We start from the raw sequence: 23,234 nt of genomic DNA on the forward strand, positions 1-23,234 counted from the left end.
CTAATTGGGCCCTTCTATTTCTGAAGTCTCTGGCTGATGAGTGATATTTTTGTCTAAAAGCTCAGTACTTCTTGACAGCCTGGCCACATTTCTCCCCACTGTTATCGTCTTTGACACCCAGGCAGCTGCTGTTGTTATCAACTGTACTCTTCCTCCCCGTATCTTACACCCCCCGCCCCGGCCTCTTCTTGCTGCCTAACCTTTCTCTTCTTTCTTAATCATTAGATGTTCTCCATGTTAGGATTTACTTTCAACCCTAAAACAAATTTTCCAAAGTCTTAAGCCAGGTGGCAACAGCAAACTTGGTGAGTTGAAGTTGTGGTACTCTGATAGACTAAATGAGATGTGTCCAATTTTCAGATCATTACTATGACATAAGAAGTCAGTAACATGGGGAAAAAAAAGTAACACAGTCTGTGGACCTTGTGCCAGAAAGAGAGAGGCGCTGATGTAAGTGAAGTACCTTGTACAGTAGCAGCACTGTTTGTACTTTATGAACTGGGTGTGCTTTTGTGACTTTCAGCTTACTGAAATATTACCCACTAGGGTAGAGAGGATTAGAGTTTCAAGGCCTTTTTGTTAAGCTAACACCAGAGGGGCTTTTTGCTTTGTTATTCTGTCAGGAAGTAGATGTAATCTCTTTCCAACCTGTCTTTTTTTTCAATATATCGATTTTATACCACGTTCATTTTTATGAGAGAAAAATAAGATTATTTTTTATCGAAATTTAAAAAGCAATTCCAAACTTCACATCCTTAATTATAATTTAGAAATTGACATGACTTTTCTAAGCTGTTTTCTCTCCCATCACCCACTGTGGGGGGAGATTTTTGGAATCAATTAGATGGATATCCTGATGGAAAGACTGAGAAATGGGTGCTTTATTGACCTAGAGTGGAAAAACAGAGGAAGTTACTATTTCTCATTTTGAAAAATGGCCAGTAGTATTCCTTATTAAAATCCATAGGTTCAGGGGCTTCCTTGGTGGTCCAGTGGCAGAGGCTCTTTGCTCCCAATACAGGGGGCAGGGTTTGATCCCTGGTCAGGGAACTAGATGCCGCATGCCACAACTGAAGATCCCTTGCACCTCAACTAAGACCCAAAGCAGCCAAATGAATAAATAGATATTTAAAAAATATATATATATATATATATAGGTTCAGACAGCAGAGAGCTCTGTTTGAACCACGGAATATTTCAGTTTTGTTGACTCTCAGTCATAATGGGGGATGGAGCTCACCTTCATGAAAGAAAGAAAGTGAAGTCGCTCAGTCATGTCCGACTCTTTGCGACCCCGTGGACTGTAACCTACCATGCTCCTCCGTCCATGGGATTTTCCAGGCAAGAGTACTGGAGTGGGTCACCATTGAAGAACATCTTATATAAAAGCTAGATTAATAATAATGGTTTAGTAAGATTATCAAGTACGTTAGCCTTAAAGTAGACCTTTAGAGAAAAGGGAATTTTCGAAGGATCTAGAGATCTTTATGTTTTCTTCAAGCAAGTGGAATTCTTTTTTTAATTTTTTTAAAAATCACAACTCCTTTTTATTCTCTGATAAACAACTTGGGTATGACTTTTAAGGCCTGTTTCTGGCAGTTTCCACTTTGTCACCAACATATTGAACACTGAACATTGGCTGAGGAAACATCAAGAGGGAGAAGAGGTGGCTTTGCCAGTCAGCTTTAAACATTCCTGTTCATATTTATCTAATCAGCTGATTCCATGCACACTTTTCTGGTTGCCTCTATGAAACTTCTTTTCCTACTTAATGCTGTCTCTGATTTTATTTATATAATGGGGGAAAGAAGGGGAGAAGAATTAAGAGGACTGTTCAAAAAACATTCCTCTCCAAAACTTAAAATTAATTTTAGGGAGACCTTTGCAACCCTTGCTCTCTATAAGAGAGCTTTCTAAGAAAAATATCAGTTTAAATTCAAGCATTTTTTTAGCCATGGGGGGAAAAGTTGAAGTTGTGTGTACTTAATACTCAGTGTTTCATACTTACTTGGCGGCAGTTTTTAAACCAGTGTTAGGCTATTCACATTGTTCTGCTGGAGTTCTTGTAAATGCCAAGAGAACACCTGGAATTACTGTGAGTTAAATTCTCATAAGTTATTAGAACTAGTAAGTGTTGGAGGATATAACTTTTTATTTTTATGTAATTTCAAACTTGCAGAGAAGTTGCAAGAGTAGTATCAGGGAATAAGTGCTTTCAGAATAACATGATATGATAGTAGTAAGCAGCAGATGCCTTGGGGAACATGAAAGAGGGCCATTTAACCCATATTAGGGAGTGAAGAGGAGGATTTGCCGAGGAAGATTTTTTTATTTCTTTGGATTCAGGAGAAACTTCCAAATCTCAATTTCACAGCATGGCTGTTTGTGCACTAAGTCCAAGATCTCTGGTTATCCACTGCAGAAGCTCTGTCAGAGAGCATTGATCCCTGAAGTGTTCATTGAGAAATGGAAGGTGCCTTGAGGTGTTTGTTGGGAAACAGTAAATCTGCATGATCCTTATTATGTTTTTAAAAAATAAGCTATACATTTACTTGCCAGATTTTTTTTTTAATTGCAAAACTGCATACAGTGTATATTCATGAGAGGTCCTTTTGCCTGACCTCATTTGTGCTCCTCCACTCCTTCCTCTTGGAGTCGGTGTTACTAGTTTTTGGCATGTCCTTTGAATTTCCTCTGTACGTGTATTTTCTCAGTCTCACTGTTTTGTTACATAAATGATAGCATACTGTTCTATAAATTATATCTTTAACTTCACAGTGTATCTTGGAGATTGTTTCCTATCAATCCGTTTAGATCTGCCTTATTTATGGTATTCCATTCTATGAATGTTCTAGGTTGTTTTAGTCTTTTGACACTACAGTGCTGTGGGAAATATTCTTGCATATACTGATACTTCCTGTACAAATATTTCTTTCGTATGCATTTTTAGAAATGGAATTGCTGGGTCAAAGAATATGTAGACTTTTGATGTTTAGACAGAAAATGTAATTAGCATTCTTATCTTGTAAAACAGTCTTTCAACTTTTTTGATAAGGAATGGGGTAAAATAGTTACAATACATTGACCCGTGAGTGCCTTTTTTCCCCCTGCTGTTGATGGTTGTTTGATAGGAGGAAGCTTACTGGCTTTAAGAGAAGGTGACACTTAGTGGTTAGGGGTGAGCTAGAATGTCAAGGCACACTGTTAATCATGAATATCAGAGTCCTGCAGGGTTGGTTCTTGTTGCTTGTGTCTCCATTTGATCTTTTTCTTAACGTAATTTAATGACTGAAATGACCTGGTGGTTTGGTCCTGGAGAGCAAAGTGGTCTTATTGTTAACTTACTTTTTCTATCTGGGTGTTGGATTTCCATGGAGACCTAAACTCTGTGCAGCACGCCAAGCATACTGACTCTCCCTTCCTTGCCCTTGTTATGTTCTGCAGACACTGCAAGCAATGGCGCTTATAGTTTGTTGACTGTTTTGATGAGAAATTTGGAATAGGAAATTCCCTGATGGTCCACTGGTTAGGACTCAGTGCTTTCACTGCTGGGGCCTGGTTTGACCCCTGATCCAGAACTAAGATCCGTAAGCTGCATGGTGCAGCAAAAAAAAAAAAAAAAAAAAAAAGCAACCAGCAAACAGGTTGGAATCTAGAATCCATTTTCTTTCTTGGAAAGAGATTTCACAGAAAAGATCAGATTTCTTGTGTTTTACTAGATCTATAAGTAATTATGGGAGTAATCACCTAGAATACTAATAGTAATTATTAAAATTTTTATCTTGAGATATTTCTGTTTAAAATTATTTAGCTGTCACCTTTTCACACTTCATATTGGGAAAAAACACACTACTATCTCAACTGTTTGCTTTATAAAGATACAAGGTTTAAAGGCCTGTTTTGGATAGGAATCTTCCTCAAATGTACTAAACACTTCTGTGCCTTCTGAAACCGAGTATCAGTTATCATACAAAAGTAATCAAATTTTATTGATTCTTCATGAGTAGGGCAGCAATTAGAAACTTGAGTTATTCTTAATAATAATAATATAATATTAATAATAATATTCTTTTAAAATAACCACTCAACACTTTTTGGCACTCCTTTCCATTTTATTTATTTATTTTTTGGCTGTGCTATGTGGCTTGCAGGATCTCAGTTCCCCATTCAGGGATTGAACTGAATCCCAGGCCACAGCAGTGAAAGACTAGAATCCTCACCACTGTTCCACCAGGGAACTCTCAATGATAACACTCTTTTTGGGGGAGTATGGTGAGGGACCTGTGCTGTGTGGCTTGTGGGATCTTGGTTCCCTGACCAGTGATTAAACTTGCCCTTTGCAGGGAAAGCGTGGAGTCCTAACCACTGGACCACCAGGAAATTTCCAATAATCTTAATAATAATGTTCATGAATAATAATGTTCATGAATAATAATGTTCATCTCGTAGCTCAAACTGATAGGAAGGACATGGCTGCTGTTTATTATAACCAGAGTCTCCTTATTGGTGACTATAGAGTTGAAAGTTTATATTTTCTAAATTAGCAAGATTTAGATGTTGCTATGTTTTATACTCCAGAAAATAGATGAAATCTAATACCCCTTTCAGGTCTTAATTCTGTAATTTGGCAAAACAGGTAAAGAATATGTTGATTTGTTGTCGTTGTTTTAGTTGCTAAGTCATGTCCAGCTCTTGTGACCCCCGTGGACTGTAGCCTATCAAGCGCCTCTGTCCATGGGGTTTCCTAGTCAAGAACACTGGAGAGGGTTGCCATTTCCCTGTCCAGGGGATCTTCCCTACCAGGGCTTGAACCCAAGTCTCCTGCATTGGCATGAGGATTTTTTACTGCTGAGCTACCAGGGAAGCCCTAGAATATGTCAATAGATTATCTAAAAAAGAATGCAGAGCACTGTTCACATACGAGCAATAATGGTACAAGAGTAGAAAGAGACTAGTCAAGGATAGATAAGGGGAGGCTTCCTCAGTTTTGCAGTAGGATAGTTGTTACTGGGATTCAAGGGGAAGTGGTTGACAACATTATTTACCTTTCCCATTATTTCTAAGTTTAGAATTAACTAAGAAGTAGATTCCTTAATCAGTAGATCAGAATTTTTAAACAATTAACCTTATTGGTGGAGTTGACTGGAGAATATGCCATAGATCTGTGGCCCAGTGGGCTTACTAATATTCCCTCTACCACCTGTTAAACTTAGCCCAGTAAAACGTAAGCCCTCTACCCCAGTTGAACTTAACCCAGTAGGAGGCTGGACATCTGGGATACCCCCTCTCACCCCCAATATCCCTCACTCCTCACCCCTCCTCGTAGGTTACTTACTGCTGATGGAGAGAGGTGCAGTCAGGCTGCTGTCTGTGCCTTTTTCTCCTGGTGCCTCAGCTCTCCTTGAGGGGAGCATGGTCACTCATTCTTCTCTCAGTTGTTGAAGTGTTGGGGAATGAGACCTGAAACCTTAAAGCTGAAGTCTCTCTCAGGGAAAGGTGAGACTTGGAAATAGTGGCTCTCTCCTACCAGTGTGCTGGTGAGGTGTTTCCCCCTTCCTGCCCACCCTCCAGAAACTTGAAACATGAGCTTAAATTGTTAGTTAGATCAGAGAGAGTTATAGATCTTTGTCCTTAAAAGCTCATCAAAATGATGGGAAGTCAGTCTTTTCAATATTTGGGTTAATTGGAGGTAAAGGGTGGGAGATTGGGTGAATGATTGCTTGGAAGCCTCTGTATGGATGCTTTATTTGTGTTGTTCACATGCTAAGTCGTGTCCGATTCTTTGCGACCCCTTGGACTGCAACATGGCAGGTTTCCCTATCCTTTACTGTCTCCCGTGGATACTTACTAAAAACTACTTTCCCACTTGCCTGAAATACCTTTTGCTTCACTTTGGTTTCGAAGTGTTGCCAGTATTTCATTTTTCCCCCTTAAATATCTCTTAATCAAATTCTGAAAACTGTGATTATTTTCAAGGTTGTCTAATTCAGTAGAACAATTATTCTTTTTGCATAGTAAGGGTTCAGTCATACAGTGTCACAGAATACTGGTTGTGAACTTGTTTTAATTTGTTCTTGCTAATTCCTCTCCTTCTCTTCTCTCTTTTCCAGAATCCTTTTCTAAGAACTCAGGCACTCAGGTGTCCACCATGGTGTTGGGTCCTGAACAGAAGATACCAGATGGTAATTTACAGCTTTGTGTCATTGACTCATTTTTGTTTGAAATTAGGCTTAAGCCAGTAACAGAGATTTACCATATTGTGCTTCTTGTCTTCTGTTCCATCAAAAAATTGTCGCCATCTCCTGTCCCCCAGCCATCAATGTCACAGAGACCTGCTCCATTCAGAGGTGACTTAGATGACCTGGTGACTTAGGCTGTAAATGAAAATGGATTTATAACCACAGAGACCTGCCTCAATTTTATTTCCAGTTCTGAGATGAGCCAAGATTAGTTGCAAGTCTGGTTTCTATAGCAATAGTGCTTGTAAAGGCAGTCTAACTTGCACACCTGGTATAAAAACCTCTGAGGTGCTTTGACTGCTGAAGGCACTTCAGGTAGGAGTGGTACACGAAAATACTGAGCTAGCACCTTCCTGATTCTAAGTTTCTCCTTTAGAATTTCCATTCCTTTTCTGTAAGTTTACTCCTCAATTCAGTGTCACTTAAGATGAAGTGGGTCAGTTCCCTATAAAAAGAAAGCTTTTGTTTTTCTAATTGGCGGTTGCAAGGGGTTCTTGGAACTGTGAGATTAGAGCTTTATGGTTAAAAAGAGCCATTTGATGGTCTCAGCAGACTGGGCTTCCTAACTTGCTGGTGAGTTAGCCCTTTTCTGTCTGACCCTCGGTGGACACCCCCCTTCCCTCTGGCCAGATTTAAAATTAGCAGCAAAATGCAGCAGGAAGACTAATCACACTGGTGATTAGTCTGCTCTGCGGTGAGCACTCCTGTCACAAGGGTGACACCTCCCCCTCCCCAGGCTCTACACTGCAGGCCTTAGTCAGGTGGCAAAGGGTTCCTGTTTGGTCTTTTCCCTGCGGCGACAGATCTTAACCTGAAATATGATAGTGTTTTGTAAGTTAGCCATTTCTGGGGAAGCCTGATGGAGATACAATGTCCAAGGATGATCCTTTGAGTAAATCCTACCAAATAATGGGTGGGAGGTGGAGAGAGGGGTGTCCCGTTAGCCTATTTCCTTCTAAAAGTTAAGATTTAGGTTATCAGTGAGGCTAGTCTGGGGATGTTACATATTGAGCCCTAGACATCAGTGATTTTGGAAGAAAATGAAATGATTCTAAAAATTGGCAAGTGACAATAGAAGTGTGAAACTCGGGGGAGACAATTTGAGATTTTTTTTTTTTTTTTTTTCAGTTCTATTGGGTATTTAATACTCAGAAGTGGGATTGCTCAACCACAGGTTCAGTTCAGTTCAGTTCAGTTCAGTTGCTCAGTCCTGTCTGACTCTTTGCGACCCCATGAATCGCAGCACTCCAGGCCTCCCTGTCCATCACAAACTCCCGGAGTCTACTCAAACCCATGTCCATCAAGTCGGTGATGCCATCCAGCCATCTCATCTTCTGTCATCCCCTTCTCCTCCTGCCTCCAATCCCTCCCAGCATCTGGGTCTTTTCCAATGAGTCAACTCTTAGCATGAGGTGCCGAAGTACTGGTATTTCAGGTTCAGCATCAGTCTTTCCAGTGATCACCCAGGACTGATCTCCTTTAGGATGGACTGGCTGGATCTCCTTGCAGTCCAAGGACTCTCAAGAGTCTTCTCCAACACCACAGTTCAAAAGCATCAGTTTTTCATTGCTCAGCTTTCTTCACAGTCCAACTCTCACATCCATACATGACCACTGGAAAAACCATAGCCTGATGAGACGGACCTTTGTTGGCAAAGTAATGTCTCTGCTTTTCAATATACTATCTAGGTTGGTCATAATTTTCCTTCCAAGGAGTAAGCATCTTTTTTTTTTTTTTTTTTTTAATTTTTTTTTAATTTTTATTAGTTGGAGGCTAATTACTTTACATCATTACAGTAGTTTTTGTTATACATTGATATGAATTAGCCATGGATTTACATGTATTCCCCATCCCAGTGACAATTTGAGATTAGTGTTGAAAACCAATATAGAGCTTAGTGACTGGAGAAGAGGGTTGAGAGGGGAGCTTTTTTACTGTAAGCATTTTTGTGTTTCTCAAATTTTCAGCCATTTGAGTGTATTGCCTATTCAAAAATTAATTAAAAAATATAATGCTGGAAATTGAGATGGAGTTAGGTAGATCTTGTGCATTTATTTAGGTATTAAAAAGATTTAATTTTAGTACTTCTAAAGATGATCATTGATATTACCAACTCCATTGGGCTTCCCAGGTGGTGCAGTGGTAAAGAATCTTCCTGCCAATGTAGGAGACACAGGAGATGCGGGTTCAATCCCTGGGTCAGGAAGATCACCTGGAGTAGGAAATGGCAACCTGCTCCAGTATTCTTGCCTGGAAAATTCCATGGATAGAGGAGCCTGGCAGACTATAGTCCATGGGGTTGCAAAGAGTCGGACACGACCGAGTACCTTAATATTAGTGTGTTTTTTCATTTTAATTCATTTCTTCTCAATTCTTTTAACTCAGAAGATGCTTCTGGAGACCATGGAGACTCTGCCAGTCTTGGTGCCATCAACCCTGCCTACAGTAACGCCTCAATTCCGCAGTCCCCTGGGGCGGGCTCAGCGGACCCCTTCACCACCTACTTTGATGAGAAGATTGCCATTCCTGAGGAGGAGGTTAGTGACAGGTCCTTGGAGGAAAATATTATTACTTAGGGAGAACTATGTACAATGTCTGCTAGACAACTGAAGATCAGCAATCTCAGAGTCAATTCTGACAGGCATACTCTGAAGACTGAATTTTTGTAGTCAGAGAAACTGTTAAGGAAACTAAGGTCCTTGAAAAACCATTGCCAAGTTTTATTGGTGAGCGTTTTTTGATCCAGAAAGCATGATTTTCATGTTCCCTTTCTCACGGTGCCTTTTGTCCCCTTTGGGTAGTGTTTGAGCACAGAGGTACTGTTATTATTGCTGGGGTTTTAGAATGAAAGGCTGTTGGAAGGGCAGGTAAGAGAAGGGCTCTTATTTGGACAGAGAGCTAACAGGTTGCTGATAAGGAATGGATAAGATGGAAAAGAAACTTAGAGACACCCATGTCCAACTTCTGAAATTATTTGTTCTTATGAAGCTGATATTGTTGCTTTTTATGTGACAAAATAATACATAAGTTAGACAAGCAGTTTGGAGGTGGTAATCATTTTTTTTTCTCCAAGATACATTTTATTTTTTTTTATTATTATTTCTTAAAATTTTTATTCTGTATTGGAGTATAGCCAATTAACGATATTTAAAAAAAAAAAAAAAAACATATTGTGCTAGTTTCAAGTGGATAGTGAAGGGAGTCAGCCATACATATGCATGTATCCATTCTTCCCCTGGAGGTGATAATCATTTTGTTCTGTATTCCTCTCTTGTACAGTACTCTTGTTTTAGCTTTCGTAAACTCTGGGCCTTCACGGGACCAGGATTTCTTATGAGCATTGCTTACCTGGATCCAGGAAACATTGAGTCTGATTTGCAGTCTGGAGCAGTGGCTGGATTTAAGGTGAACATGGAGTCTTCCCCCCTTTCTGTTTTAAACACTCACAACATACTTCTCCTCTGCTCTGCCTGTTGGATATCAACCTTGGGGGCTATGTGTTGATTCTGTATTGGCTCTGACACTCAGATGAAAAGTGCTTTTCCATCTTTTTTTTTTTTAATCCCAACTAGGAGGGGGAATTTATTTATTTATTTATTCCTGGCTGTGCTGGGTCTTTGTTGCTTTGCACAGGCTTTTCTCTAGTTGCAGCAAGAGTGGGGGCTACTCTCTAGTTGGGGTGCACTGTAGTTGGGACTTCTCATTGCAGTGGCTTCTCTTGTCACAGAGCAGAGGCTCTAGATGTGCAGACTTCATTAGCTGTGTTTCCCAAGCTCCAGAGGACGGCCAAGGAGCTGTGGCATACAGGCTTAGTTGCTCCGTGGCGTGTGGGGTTTTCCTGGATGAGAGACTGAACCCATTCTCCTGCATCAGCAGATGAATTTTTTACCACTGAGCCACCAGGGAAGCCCTTTCCATCTGTTTTTTTAAACTTTATCATGTAGGTGGTTTTTAGTTTTGTTTTACCCAGGTAGTTTCCTTGAACAAAAGCGCAACTGCAGATGGGAAAAACTAAGGCTCAGAAAGGTGTAAGGTGACCTAGCAAGTTCTGTGCAGAATGTGATACAGAACTCAGGTCATTGGATTCCTGAGCGGAGCTCTTTCCTGGGTGTACTGTTTCCCATTGACATTGCCAAACAACCAAACTTAAACCACCAGTTATCTCATGAGTGTAATGGTGGGGTTTTGTTCTTCTCCAGTTGCTCTGGGTTCTTCTGTTGGCCACCATCGTGGGGCTCCTGCTCCAGCGCCTTGCAGCTCGACTGGGAGTGGTCACTGGGCTGCATCTGGCTGAAGTGTGCCACCGCCAGTATCCCAGGGTAAGCAGTGTTTGTCTCATATCATAGGTAACTGTGTGTTTAGACGTTTGGGCCTTGTTGCTGCCTAAGGCAGGAATGGGTAGACCTAATGTCTGGAGGCTAGCTTTAAACTGACTTGATTTTTAGATAAGTACTAATCTATCTCTGGTTCATCCTAAATGTTTAAACTCCTTTCCTGGCTGTGAGAGAGTATCCTTACCTGCTTTTTTTTCTTATATGCCTCTCAAAAAAAAAAATTGGTAACTTGTAGTTTGTTTTAGCTTCTTTCTTCTTATGTTTCTTACGCTTCATGTTTCTTAGTGGTTTTTTTTTTCCTGGCCTCAGTGAGCTAGCACTACTAAATTTCTTTCTGTTTGATTATTTGACCAGATTAGTTCCCAGATTTTATTATAGAACACCCAATTCCAACAATTTGCCCCAAGGCCCTTTGTATATCTATGTTTTTATTGCTTGTTTGTGCATTATTATATTAAGGATGACTCCAAACTTTTCATGTTTGTTTTGTCTCTTCAGCTGTGGTCAGAATAGATATTTTCTTCTATAGTATTTTATTCTCTCCTGAACAGTATTTTGACCATCTTAGCATCCTCATTTCCCCCTAACACTTTCAGGATTGTTTTTAGGCAAAATATTAAGTGGAAATAATGAACAGAAACTCCATTCTTCCTATCAAGTAAAATGGAAGGAAAAGAAATTGGCATCGGCTGCTGCCCTAACCTTTACTCAGGCTCTGCCACAAAGAGCAACCTGGCCCTCTCCAGCAAGGGACCAAGTAAAGCTTTTCATCTCTAGACCTAAGGCTTAATAAAGGACTGTTATTGGATCACCGCCAAAATATGAATTCCAAACTATGGAGGAAGTTCTTAGAAATGATTAATTAGAACCATATCTTTCTGCTGTTTGATATTTAGGTTCCGCGAATCATCCTGTGGCTGATGGTGGAGCTGGCTATCATTGGCTCAGACATGCAGGAAGTTATTGGCTCAGCTATTGCCATCAATCTCCTGTCTTTAGGAAGGTGAGGGCTTTTTCCTCTAGCAAATAATCATTGTTTTGCCAGATTTCAAAGCAAGTGTAAAAAGAAAATCCCAAGTCATTTTCAATTTTCAAGATTCAGCTCAAGTATTATTTTTTCTGTGGAACCTTTCTGGAACCACCTTCTTCTCTCCTGCCAGAGGTAGGCGCTCTGTCTTCCATGCTCTCATGTCAAGTTCTACAAACCTGTTGTTATCCAGTGTGTGGCAGTGTGTGTTATAATTAATTTGTATCTCAGTTTATCCCACTTGTAAGTGAGTCCCTTGAGAGGTAAGACCCATACTCTTCAGTTTTGTGTCCTGAATGTCTGAAATTGTAGTCAAAGTTTGAATGAATGTATTACTTCACTTAGTACTGAGATCCTAAACTACCCAAGGTCTGGCCTCCTTGCTGCTGTTCCCTTTTCCCAAGTCAAGTCCTCCAAGTATCATGTATCTGGAGAGTTGTTGGGAAGCTGGGAAACTGGTCTTTCTCAATGTTTCTTTCCTTTAATCTCCCTTTTTAATCTCTGACCTAGGGTTCCTCTATGGGGTGGAGTTCTCATCACCATTGCAGATACTTTTGTATTTCTCTTTTTGGACAAATATGGTAAGGACAGTGGGAATGGAAGGGTCACTCCAAGAAACTGCTTTCCATCATGTGGCTTACAGGGTAATCTGCCTTCTGTGAACTCACTACTGCATTTTTCCCCTTTAGGCTTGAGGAAGCTGGAAGCATTTTTTGGTTTTCTCATCACTATTATGGCCCTCACATTTGGCTATGAGGCAAGTATTACAGGCTTATTCATTAACTTTATTATTATTATTCTTAGCTTTTTAAAACAAGGCTTTTGTCCTTTTATTATGAAAGACAGTACATGCTAACAAAAAGCCGAATTCAGCACTGGCCAATTTTCAAAGAATGAGGACGTGGCAGAGACTAGTATCCAGGAAGACCTGCAGGGACTCCTAGTTTAAAACTGTACTAGAATTTCTGGTCCCAAGTTAATCTCAGCAACAGAACAGCATTGGAGAGGGTTAGGAAAGGGGTTACAGGGTTATTCTTTGGCTGTTAATGTTAGAGGAGTTTTGTTTTTGCTTATCCTAGTTGACAGTAGTTGCAGCTTGGACTTTCTCTGTATTATAACAATTAATGAACTATAGGGGGTACAGTACATGTTCCCCAGTTTGTGCCCCAGTCCTGACATTCCATTGGTTTAAAAGTAACCCTAACCCTACCATTTTATCCAGTAATGCCCCTGTCTGTGTCCAGTTATTATAAACTGATTTCTGCTTATTGGCCTAGCTAAGCTTTTGAAAATGTGTCTACTCTATGAGTAGATGATAGAGCTTGGTCCAAGGCTTCCAAGAGAAATGCTAAACTAGGAAAAAGTGTTTCTGGGTGAGTCTCAGCAGATGCTAGTGGCAAGCATTAGTGATTTTTCTATACATAGGTGAACATGGAAGCATGATTAGTGTGGATAATCAAGAATTGACTATTCTAAGGTGTGTCTCACAGGAGTTATTGTGACAATAATATCAATAAAGCCCTTAACAGCTGTTTTATTTCTTTAGAATATTAATTAGATTCTCAACACATCCAGGCTTCTCAGGTGGTGCTGGTGGTAAAGAATCGGCCTGCCAATGCAGGAGGGAGACTTTGATTCTGTGTTTGGGTGGGGAAGATCCCCTGGAGGAGGAAATGGCACCCCTCTCCAGTATTCTTGCCTGTGAAATTCCATGGGCAGAGGAGCCTGGCAGGCTACAGTCCATGGATTGCAAAGAGTCAGACATGACGGAGAACAGCACTACACATCGATTTCGTATATCTAAAATACAGTGTGAAGTGTCTGGATACCCCATTCCTAAATTCTCTGACCTTGTGCTGCTTGGTTTTTTTGGATGGTTCTATGTTCCTCATTTCCTATGTAGTTGTTGATGAAGGAGTTTAAGGAGTAAAAATGCAGTGTTTTCTAGTACTATGTCACTTCTTAGTCTCGTGTTCCAGAAAAGACTAATAGCTGTTCTGTTTGTATGTAGTATGTTACAGTGAAACCCAGCCAGACCCAGGTCCTCAAAGGCATGTTCCTACCATCCTGTTCAGGCTGTCGTACCCCACAGATTGAGCAGGCTGTGGGCATCGTGGGCGCTGTTATCATGCCACACAACATGTACCTGCATTCTGCCTTAGTTAAGGTGAGCAAGACCTTTCTTATCTCAGTGGCCTGTGTAGTTTCATGGCATCTTTTCCTTTCATTGCAAGGGACACACACTTAATTCACAACTGCTGGCGCCCTGAAGGAGTACAGCGTTTTTCCACAGTTGGACTCCACACTCTTGTATCACCAAGGTGACCAGAGATGGGACCAGGATGACATAGAGAAGGGACTAGAGCCCTTCTTAAAAGATCTGAAGGGGCACCGTGTCTCTTGTCTTTAAATCTCAGAAGCTTGAATGGCCTCATGGAGGTCAGGAGGAAAGAGCCTAATCTGGCTTTTACCAGTTAATCCATCACAATCGTTGGTTGGAAGATTTCAGAGACCTTTGTAATTAAGGTGGTGTCCCTGTTAGGTCTGAAATCAGATTGTTCTCGTAGGTCAGCAGTTCTTCCAGCCACATAACTGAGGTCTCAGCAGTCACTCGTTCACTTTTTCCTCTTTGGGATGTGTGATGTCATCAGGGGTCATGACTTCTTACTCAGTCAGTGAACCAGGATGTAAGTGGAGTCTCACATTTCATATGGGCAGCTGTTTGCCCGCTAGGCCTTTCAGCTGACTACAGACTTAAGGAAAGCTTGTTCCAGCTAGTCAAAAAGTGACTGTTGCTGTTGTCTCTCTAGTCCAGACAGGTGGACCGAGCCAGTAAGCAGGAAGTTCGAGAAGCGAATAAGTACTTCTTCATTGAGTCCTGCATCGCGCTTTTTGTTTCCTTTATCATCAACGTCTTTGTCGTCTCCGTGTTTGCCGAAGCTTTTTTTGGGAAAACCAACGAGCAGGTGGTAAGTAAGCCCGGGTCCTGAGTAGCAGTGAATGGGAGGGTAAAGAGGAGGCCGAGTTGGGGCAGGAAAGCATGACTGTGACTTCGAGCTCAGGGGAAATAGATCTCAGTGCCGCCCCTAAGTCATGGCACTACTCAGGTTTACAGTCTGGGGCTGTGACCAAGCCCAGACCCTCCTTCGTAGCTTTAGACAGGTAAGGAAGTGTGCTGTAGACCAAGGTTGCCGCATGCTGTTGTTGGTGGCTTCATGTCTGTTTGCTCTTTTTCATCCCCTTTAGCTTCCTGTTTACCAACTACTGGCTGCTTGCCAGTCCTGCCATTTGGTGATTACAGGCGGGAGGAGTCAACCAACAGAAAATAGAAGCTGTGGCTAGATAGGCTATTTTATCACACTGAATTCTCTGTCCTCTTGACTCCTGATTGCCAATCTAGTGGGGTTTTTTTTTTTTTTTTTTGGCCAATCTAGTTTTGATCACTCCTTTGTTTCCCATCTATATGATCTCTGACTCCTGGCTCTGCTTTGAATAAGGCCACCCTGTTCTGGGGGTTGTCTCATATTTGAAGTCTACTTAAGGGCCCTCACCTCCATTTATCATTTAAAATGACCCAGCATTCATGTATTACCATGCACACTCTAACTCAAGGAAAAGTATTTGATGACCTGGGGGTGTAGGAAAAGTGAGGAGGAAGACCTCAAGGACCTTGCCGTCAGTCTCTTTTGTCATCAATCTGTGTCCAGTGTCTCGCCTTCAGGATTCGTTTCTTAGATGATCCATCTGTGTATGAGCTGTTGGGAGAGGTATTCTTATCTGAGTTCTGGACTCAAAATTAAAAGTTGTTCCTAAATTGCTTTGGTTCCAGGTTGCAGTCTGTAAAAACAGCAGCAGTCCCCACACTCACCTTTTCCCAGAGGATAACTCAACACTGGCTGTGGACATCTACAAAGGGGTAAACGTGTTCAGATTTCTGATCTCTGCTCCTGAATCGAGATTCTCAGCATAGTGTCTGGTCTTTTCAGTGGGTTCACTTCAGAGCTCAGCATATCTTCTGTGGAGTGTGTTTTTTTCAGAGGTCCAGATGCCAGACAAGCTTTTTGGATTACGTGGAAGGGAATAGGAGATCAGCTGATGAGATGATTTAATTGTATCAGCAATTCCCAAACTTAATGTTGATAGCATATTGTTCTCTAGGTGTTAATTGGGGAGACTAAAGAAGTATCCTTGGTAAAGTGGTCTTCTGTGTGTGTGTGGCTGAAGACTATTTATTTATTTACATTTTGCTGTGTGGCATGCGGGATCTTAGTTCCTGGACCAGGGGTGAAATTTCTGCCCTCTGCATGGGATTACAGAGTCTTAACTACTGGACTGCCAGGGAAGTTCCAGTAAAGTGGTCTTTACTGGGGCCTTGCTGTCCCTTTTATGCTGATTACATTGTGAACCTCCAACAGTACACAGTACATAGTATTTAACATTTCCGAAATTTATTGGAGGTTTCTCTCCATTCCCATTACCATCTTCCAGAATAGTGTGTTCAGGAATATAATTTGGGAAGTGTGTTAATAGACATTTTTCCTTTCGATACTTAACATGTGAGTTGAGGATAACGGCTTTAGGAGCCTAGAGAAGAGAAGGGACTAGGCTGAGGGGGAATAGGGGTCCATCCAGCAGAATTTATGTTGAAAGCCTCTAATATGAGGTCAGGACCTGAGTCTAGCTTCTGGGACAGTGCCAGCACAGTGCTTGGTAGAGGTGGGTAAGTAGCCAGGAATAGGGAGGAGTGACATGAAGGAGTATGTTTGGGGTGTTGTCTCAGGTGATCTTTCTCCTTTGCCTCTCCAGGGCGTTGTGCTGGGGTGTTACTTCGGGCCTGCCGCTCTCTACATCTGGGCCGTGGGGATCCTGGCTGCGGGGCAGAGCTCCACCATGACAGGGACCTATTCCGGCCAGTTTGTCATGGAGGTATGTGCTGCTGTGACTGGGGTACACTAAAGGACCTTGCCCTTTTGTCCCTTCTTAATCCCGTGCCTTCCCGAACCTCCCCAGACCTTTTTCTGTTTCCTCTTCCAGACATTCATCCTCCTGTGTTTTCTTCCAGGGATTCCTGAACCTAAAGTGGTCACGCTTTGCCCGAGTGATTCTGACCCGCTCTATTGCCATCATCCCCACTCTGCTTGTGGCCGTCTTCCAAGACGTGGAGCATCTAACAGGGATGAATGACTTCCTGAATGTTCTTCAGAGCTTACAAGTGAGGAGAGAGCTGGGGAAACTCACATCCCATTGAGTCAGGAGGCATTCTCTATTGCCCTTAGGTAACAAGCCCAGTGTGGGTGTGGGGAAGAAAGAGGCACAGTCTTGGTCTATGGTGGACACATATGAAATATCGAATCTAAACGGTTTTTAGAAGTGGCTTGTTTTTTTCTAAGCCTGTTGAATGAGAATTACACATAAAACACAAAATTATTCATTAACCCAAGCAAACATTAAATAATGTAAAGGAGACTGTTGAGTATTATGGAGATTAAGAAGACAAGGCAGATACAAATTTTGTAGACACTATGAGCATAACTGATGCTAGGTTCATGCTACAGATTTCCATATAACCCTCTAGCATGTTGCAATGACAGGAATAATTTCTCACAGAGTAGGTGAGGCAGGGTCTGTGGTTCCCTTTTGCTAACAGTGCTGCTCTCTGGGGTGTTACAGGAACCCCTGTAGCCCCGTCTGATCTTATTTTTTTCTTTTGCAGCTTCCCTTTGCTCTCATACCCATTCTCACGTTTACGAGCTTGCGGCCTGTGATGAGTGAATTTGCCAATGGATTGTGAGTGTACTCCTGTTAGTTCCCCAAGATGTGGGGGGGATGGTTATCTTCCTCAAACTGACCAGTCAGAAATTAAGTCATAGGGGGACTGTGTGCTTTAAGACATGATTGCTAGAGCTGCCCCCTCAATCTCTGACTTAGAAAATAGAGACTTGGGGACTCCCTGATGGTCCAGTGGTTGAGACTCTGCCTTCCAGTGCAGGGGGTGCTGGTTCAATCCCAGGTCAGGGAACTAAGGTCCCACATGCCACAGGGTGTGGCCAAAAATAAAAATAAATAAACACAACATTGTGAATCAACTATACTTAAGTTTAGAAAAAATTAAAGAAAATGGAGACCATGAATTTAACAACGGAGGGCAAGCACATTTTTTGTTTCTGGGGGGAAATTTTTTAGCTTTTAGGGCTTTAACTCTTCAACTTCAGCCACTGAAGGTTAAAGCATCTTAAATCCATGTTAAATGATCTTAATGAGGGAGGCATAAGCTAATACCTTTTATATACATCTCTAAAGTACATGGGGTATTTAAATGACTTGTTGCATCTCCGGGGACTCATGACTTTTTCACTTGTAAGGCTTGTTGCATTTTTAGGGGCTTAAGTAATAGGGATTACTTGATAGTGTTTTTTTTTTTTCTTCTTCCTCTTTCTCCCTATCATTTTGTAACTTTGGCTCATTTAACCTAATCTGGGACATAGGCATTTTTTGGTATATTTTGAAATGCCACGTACTCCTGTCCTGTGACCCCAAAGGACACAGTGTCTTTTTCTGTTTGTGGACAGGTTGGAGTATTCTACCAATAACTGTGCTGATTCTTTTGACAGAGGCTGGAGGATTGCAGGCGGTATCCTGGTCTTTATCGTCTGTTGCATCAACATGTACTTTGTCGTGGTTTATGTGCAGGATCTAGGGCATGTGGCATTGTACGTGGTGGCTGCAGTGGTCAGCGTAGCTTATCTGAGCTTTGTGTTTTACTTGGTAAGTCCAGTTGGGAGGGGGCAGGGGTGGTCAAGGGGGGCTGACACTCAGAAAGGACCCAAAAGAGCACATGGTTATCTGTCTTCAGGCTATTGACACAATTTACGTGAAATCGTTAAACCAACTGTGACTAAAGATTATTTTTAACCACAAATTTTCCCTCAGTTCCTAAGAGCTATCATTTTTCGAAATCTGTCGCTCTGTCTGATTTCCATTCCTAATAATTCCTAACAAGAGAGTGTAGTATGTTTGACGAATTCAAAGAAGATCAGCCATGTAGAAAGTAGAGTGGTATGAGATGGGGTTGGAGAATGGAGCTGTGTCTTGTGATTTCAAATCTTTGGAGGGCAGCACATGTGGGTTCACAGCCCTGCCCAGCTCTGCTACTTAATAGCTGTCCAGTGATGACTGAAATAAATAGTGATAATCTCTTATTGAATTATTCTAGAATTATTAAAGAATGATGGTTATAAAACAAGCTACATAGAAAAGGAATGCAAAATAAATAATAAGAAAAGGAATGCAGAATTATAAATACCTAGATAATAAAAAAATTGTCAAGAGTCTAGAGTAAATTATGTAAAATGGTAATAATAGTTCCCGTTGGATGGTGGAATTATGGATATATTCTTTTCTTTGTTTTCGACTTCTTCTGTCGACTTCTTCTTCTGTAACATTACTTATATCAGTGAAAAGCAGCTATGCCAACAACACATCTCCCTCATTATTCTACACAGGTTTCTCTAAAAATCACAGGGGCTGAGGATTAGGGACAGCCAAATTTATACCATGTCTGCTACAGAGAATGGGAAGACTGGATGATAGAAACCCCCTGCTCATCTTACAACACTTACCTAGTCCCCATGTCAGTGTCTGCCAGAGGGTAGATACTTGATTGGGAAAATCATTTTAATGAATGTTGAGAAATTATGTCTTAGATATAGCTCTGCTTTTTTCCTTCTCAGTAAACCATGGGCACACAAAGATTATGCTGACCCTACAATATAAGGACTTACCTCCAGGAAACCCAAGTAACTCAGTATGGCCTTGACAGAAATTGTTTAACAATTCGCTGTAGGGTGACTCTTGGTGGGGTAGTGGTTAGGATTTCTGACTTTCACTTCAAAATCCCAGGTTCAGTCCTGGTCAGGGAACTGAGCTCTGCAAGCACGCCCCCTACCTGAACGTCCCCCCCCCCCCCCCCAAAAAAATGTGCTGTAGAACTTAAGGGGGATCCTTCCTTCATGCAGATCACTTACGACAGGGCCGAGTCATTCTTGGTCACCCTGAGGCTATAGAAAATGTTGAAGACCTGTTTTCAAGGCTGAGGACTGATTCTAGAGGAATTACTACTGTTTAGTTCAGGAGACTGTGGCAGTTGTATTAGCCAGTCAGTCATTGCCCTGCATTGTGAGGAGTGGAGTAGGACTGAAATGGGGTAGTGGTTTTCAAGGAATTCCGCCTGAGAGTCAGATGAAAGAAACACACCACAAATCCAAAGCAGTCGGAAGCAGAGGGAACTGAGTATTGAAATTAGTACAGCAGAGAGTACAGCAGTGCATTGTGGGTGGTGAGGGGCGTAAGTGGGCTCTCCAGAGGGCTCAGCAAACGATGACCATATTTTCTCTTCCAGGGTTGGCAGTGTTTGATTGCACTGGGCATGTCCTTCCTGGACTGTGGGCACACGGTAAGCATCTCTAAAGTCCTGCTGACCGAAGAAGCCACCACTGGCTATGCTCATAAGTAAACACTGCTCACGGGTAGCCATCAGGGCCAGTGTGTTTCTATGGTTTACTGTGTGAACTCGGCCAAAGGTATGTGCTGGTGCACAGACTGCATTAGGACTCAGCTGTTCGTTGGGAAAGACACTGTTGCATATTTGTTTGAAAGATAGCATTATTTTTTCTCCTGAACTCCTAACCTGGTAACTGGATTAGCTAGAATCTTTGACAGCTTGACACCTGCTTTCAAACAGCACTGAACTCTTTCACTGTCCCAGGGTCAGCTTGTTTTATCTTTATGTGAGATCTCAGTGCATGATTCTTAACAAGACTGACTATATGTTAAAAAAATGTATTTGGAAAATACAATATATTTTTCATAATACAAATTACAGAATAGGTATGCAAGTTTTATTTATCAAAAAATAATGGATTTAAAAGTCTGAGAAATACTTTCCTTATGCATACCCTTTGAATTAATTATTAAAAAAAATCTTAATTAGGGTGGTTTGATTCATATTAAGTATAAAATTATGAGATAATCTACCTCCATCAGGTTAGGATTCTTTTAACTTATTTTCACTTGAATTTCATTGAAAGTTAAGAGGGGTAGTAAGAAAGCATTAAAGAAGATGATAAATGGACAGATGGTAAAACTCACTTGTGGTCATGGTGACTAATACTAATCTCTTCTGAAAATCACTCTGATGATTTCCCTCAGAGATTGAGAGCTTACTGAAATGTTCTTGGGAGTCCCGATTTTAATAACTCTCATGTTAGTACAGAGTTTTCATATGGTGTTTCTTCTTGAGCACTTAGAGTTGGGAAACCTTCCCCTTCCTCCTCTAGGAGGGTAGTGATAGAAAAAGATGGTAGCATTTATGAACTGATGTTCTCAAGAGACTTCGGGGTGAGGAGAAAAAACTTGAAAGAAGAGGAGCCATCTGTTTTATTCCTAAAAAACACCTTCTACCGGAATCGTCATGTTTTTCTGAAGCATGCCCAAGACGACTTGCAAGGCAATCTCAGGAGCTCTGGATGTAAGCGTTGCAAAGCTCGCTCGCTCTGAGCGAGTCCTTTGGTGTCACTGTGGTTGCCAAGTCCTCTCTGCAGGGTTTCACTGAGCTACCTCTCTTCAGCCATTCCCTCAGAGGGAAAAACTTTGAGACCAGATGGTGGAGCTCTGGAGTCAGAGGAAATGTGTCTTCTTCAGCATGGAGCTGCTGCTCTTCAGCCACTTCTGACATTTTTACATGTGGAGCCTGACACCATGTGATTATCTCAAACCAAGTCACATTGTCTGGTGGAGATAAATAATCAGGTCTTTTATAGCCACTGACTTGGAGAGAACAGTAATGGGAATGTGATCGAAGGACTTTGCATTTCTGGTGTCTTCCTTCTGGAGTGCCTGTTGACTGATGTTCTCTGTTCACCTGAGCCCCTAAAGGCATTGTGTCCAATACTTTGTACACAGGCAAAAGCGCAGACTGAATGGACTGTCTTTTACATGGCTTTAAGGGTAAACTTCTGTATTCCACTGACCATACCTTTACCTCAGCCCCTCCAGTGACATAGCATAGAATCATGAGAGACAAATTCCCCAACCGTTCCTCCCTTTCCCCTACCATCATCCCCTAAACTGTTCACAAGGGCACTCTGTAGATTTTGGGGACTGACATCTTAAGCTCTCATCTGGCCTCAGTAGGTGAGGGCCATGTTGACAGAATTCTTTGTAAAAGATGGTACACTAACATCGTTTACTGTTGCCTGGAGTCTGGCTGGGTCCAGTCAGTCTCAGATTCACAAATATTTAGAAGCCCAGGTAAAAGCTGCTAGTTTTCTTTTCAAAGTTATATGTCTTGCAATGATGAAAATTTTTTTCCCAGTTAAATGTCAGTTTATGTCACTATGTGTGTAGTATTTTACAGTGTTAAAAACACTCCTATACTGTATTCCCATGCTTTCAGATAGAAAGTGTACTTTCTGTTCAGCCACTACTTTGGGTACAGTAAACAGTGTTTAGAACCTGACATCTTCCAGTGCCAGCATGTGCATTCTGTTTGTGTAAAATGTTTAAGGATATATAATTGTACTTTATGTAAAATGGTCCTTGTTCTTTATAAATGTGGCATGAAATAACTGCTGCTATAGCGTACTGGGAATTATCAGCAATGGGGAAGAACTGCAGTTTGGCTCCTGTGAGGTCCTGCTAGTGGTTTTAGGAGTGGTTACAGTGAACTTTTAGTGACCATTTAACAGTATGTAAACTTGGTTTGTAATTAAAGAGGTTTTTTTTCCTTTTTCCAATTTGGTTTCCTGAATATTTTTTTTAAACCTTGAAAATACTCTTTGAGTGGGATCTCAACAACTTTGAAATACTGAAACATCAGTTACCACCTGGATTGACATACTGAATTCACACTGTTCGTGATTTTTCTCTTTAGAAGGGATAGAGGAATACAGTTGACCTCCCTGGCCACCTAGGTGTTAGGGGTGCTGACCCTCCATGGAATAAAAATTCTGTGTGTAATTTATAGTCAGCTCTTCATGTTTATATTCAGCCTTTCATGTCCAGTGTTCCTCTGAATGTGTGGTTTCATGTTCTCAGATTCATCCTGCCTGGGATCATGTATTTCTGTTGTATTTACCTTTGAAAAAAAATGATTATGAGGAGACTCTTGAGGTTCAAATTCAATTTGTTCAATGCTCAACATAGGTTTAGTTCCCAGAAGACTTGATGAATTATAGACACCAAGCACTAATTTCTACCACCAATTTAATTAGTTTTGCCATTGCTAAAGGTTACATCATTACAATATTTAAAATTGAGAAAAAAAATTGTCATTCTGCCTTTTTCTGCTTTAAGCTGAACATTTTTCTGTCTGTAGTCTTGTTTCACCATTGAGGTAGGCGTTTATATTCTGCATATGCTTCCAGTAAAAAGTATGAGTGTTTGGAAGATGAAAGGAAAATCGTTTAACTTAGAAATGAAAGCATATAAATACAAAGACCGGATATAAATAAAAAACTCAGACACAGTAAATTACTAGGCTTGTCACCAAACACATAGCATGAAAAACTAAGTCAACCCTTAATTTGTCCAAGATTGTCACTAGAACTTCATTTTCCCTTTCTCTGTCGCAAGCTT

The 23,234-nt window shown here is 41.2% G+C and overlaps 1 protein-coding gene across 5 annotated transcripts in view; it reads left to right on the plus strand.

The window, feature by feature from the left end:
* Positions 1-23,234, plus strand: part of LOC110136935 (natural resistance-associated macrophage protein 2) — a 33,236-nt gene that overhangs the window by 5,039 nt on the left and 4,963 nt on the right. For 3 of the 5 annotated variants that reach the window (XM_020893008.2, XM_020893011.2, XM_020893012.2), the window contains exons 2-16: positions 6,111-6,182; positions 8,625-8,776; positions 9,519-9,644; positions 10,439-10,558; positions 11,470-11,576; positions 12,111-12,181; positions 12,290-12,357; positions 13,612-13,767; positions 14,411-14,569; positions 15,430-15,516; positions 16,407-16,526; positions 16,663-16,812; positions 17,314-17,387; positions 18,212-18,365; positions 19,999-20,052. In XM_020893008.2, coding sequence (XP_020748667.2) covers positions 6,149-6,182; positions 8,625-8,776; positions 9,519-9,644; positions 10,439-10,558; positions 11,470-11,576; positions 12,111-12,181; positions 12,290-12,357; positions 13,612-13,767; positions 14,411-14,569; positions 15,430-15,516; positions 16,407-16,526; positions 16,663-16,812; positions 17,314-17,387; positions 18,212-18,365; positions 19,999-20,052 — 1,632 coding nt within the window. In that variant the 5' untranslated portion in view covers positions 6,111-6,148. The remainder of the gene's footprint in view (positions 1-6,110; positions 6,183-8,624; positions 8,777-9,518; positions 9,645-10,438; positions 10,559-11,469; positions 11,577-12,110; positions 12,182-12,289; positions 12,358-13,611; positions 13,768-14,410; positions 14,570-15,429; positions 15,517-16,406; positions 16,527-16,662; positions 16,813-17,313; positions 17,388-18,211; positions 18,366-19,998; positions 20,053-23,234) is intronic. The other 2 variants (XM_020893009.2, XM_020893013.2) reach the window with 1 other exon arrangement.

The sequence above is a fragment of the Odocoileus virginianus genome, chromosome 24 (genome assembly GCF_023699985.2).
Source record: "Odocoileus virginianus isolate 20LAN1187 ecotype Illinois chromosome 24, Ovbor_1.2, whole genome shotgun sequence".
NCBI classification, from domain to species: Eukaryota; Metazoa; Chordata; class Mammalia; order Artiodactyla; family Cervidae; genus Odocoileus; species Odocoileus virginianus.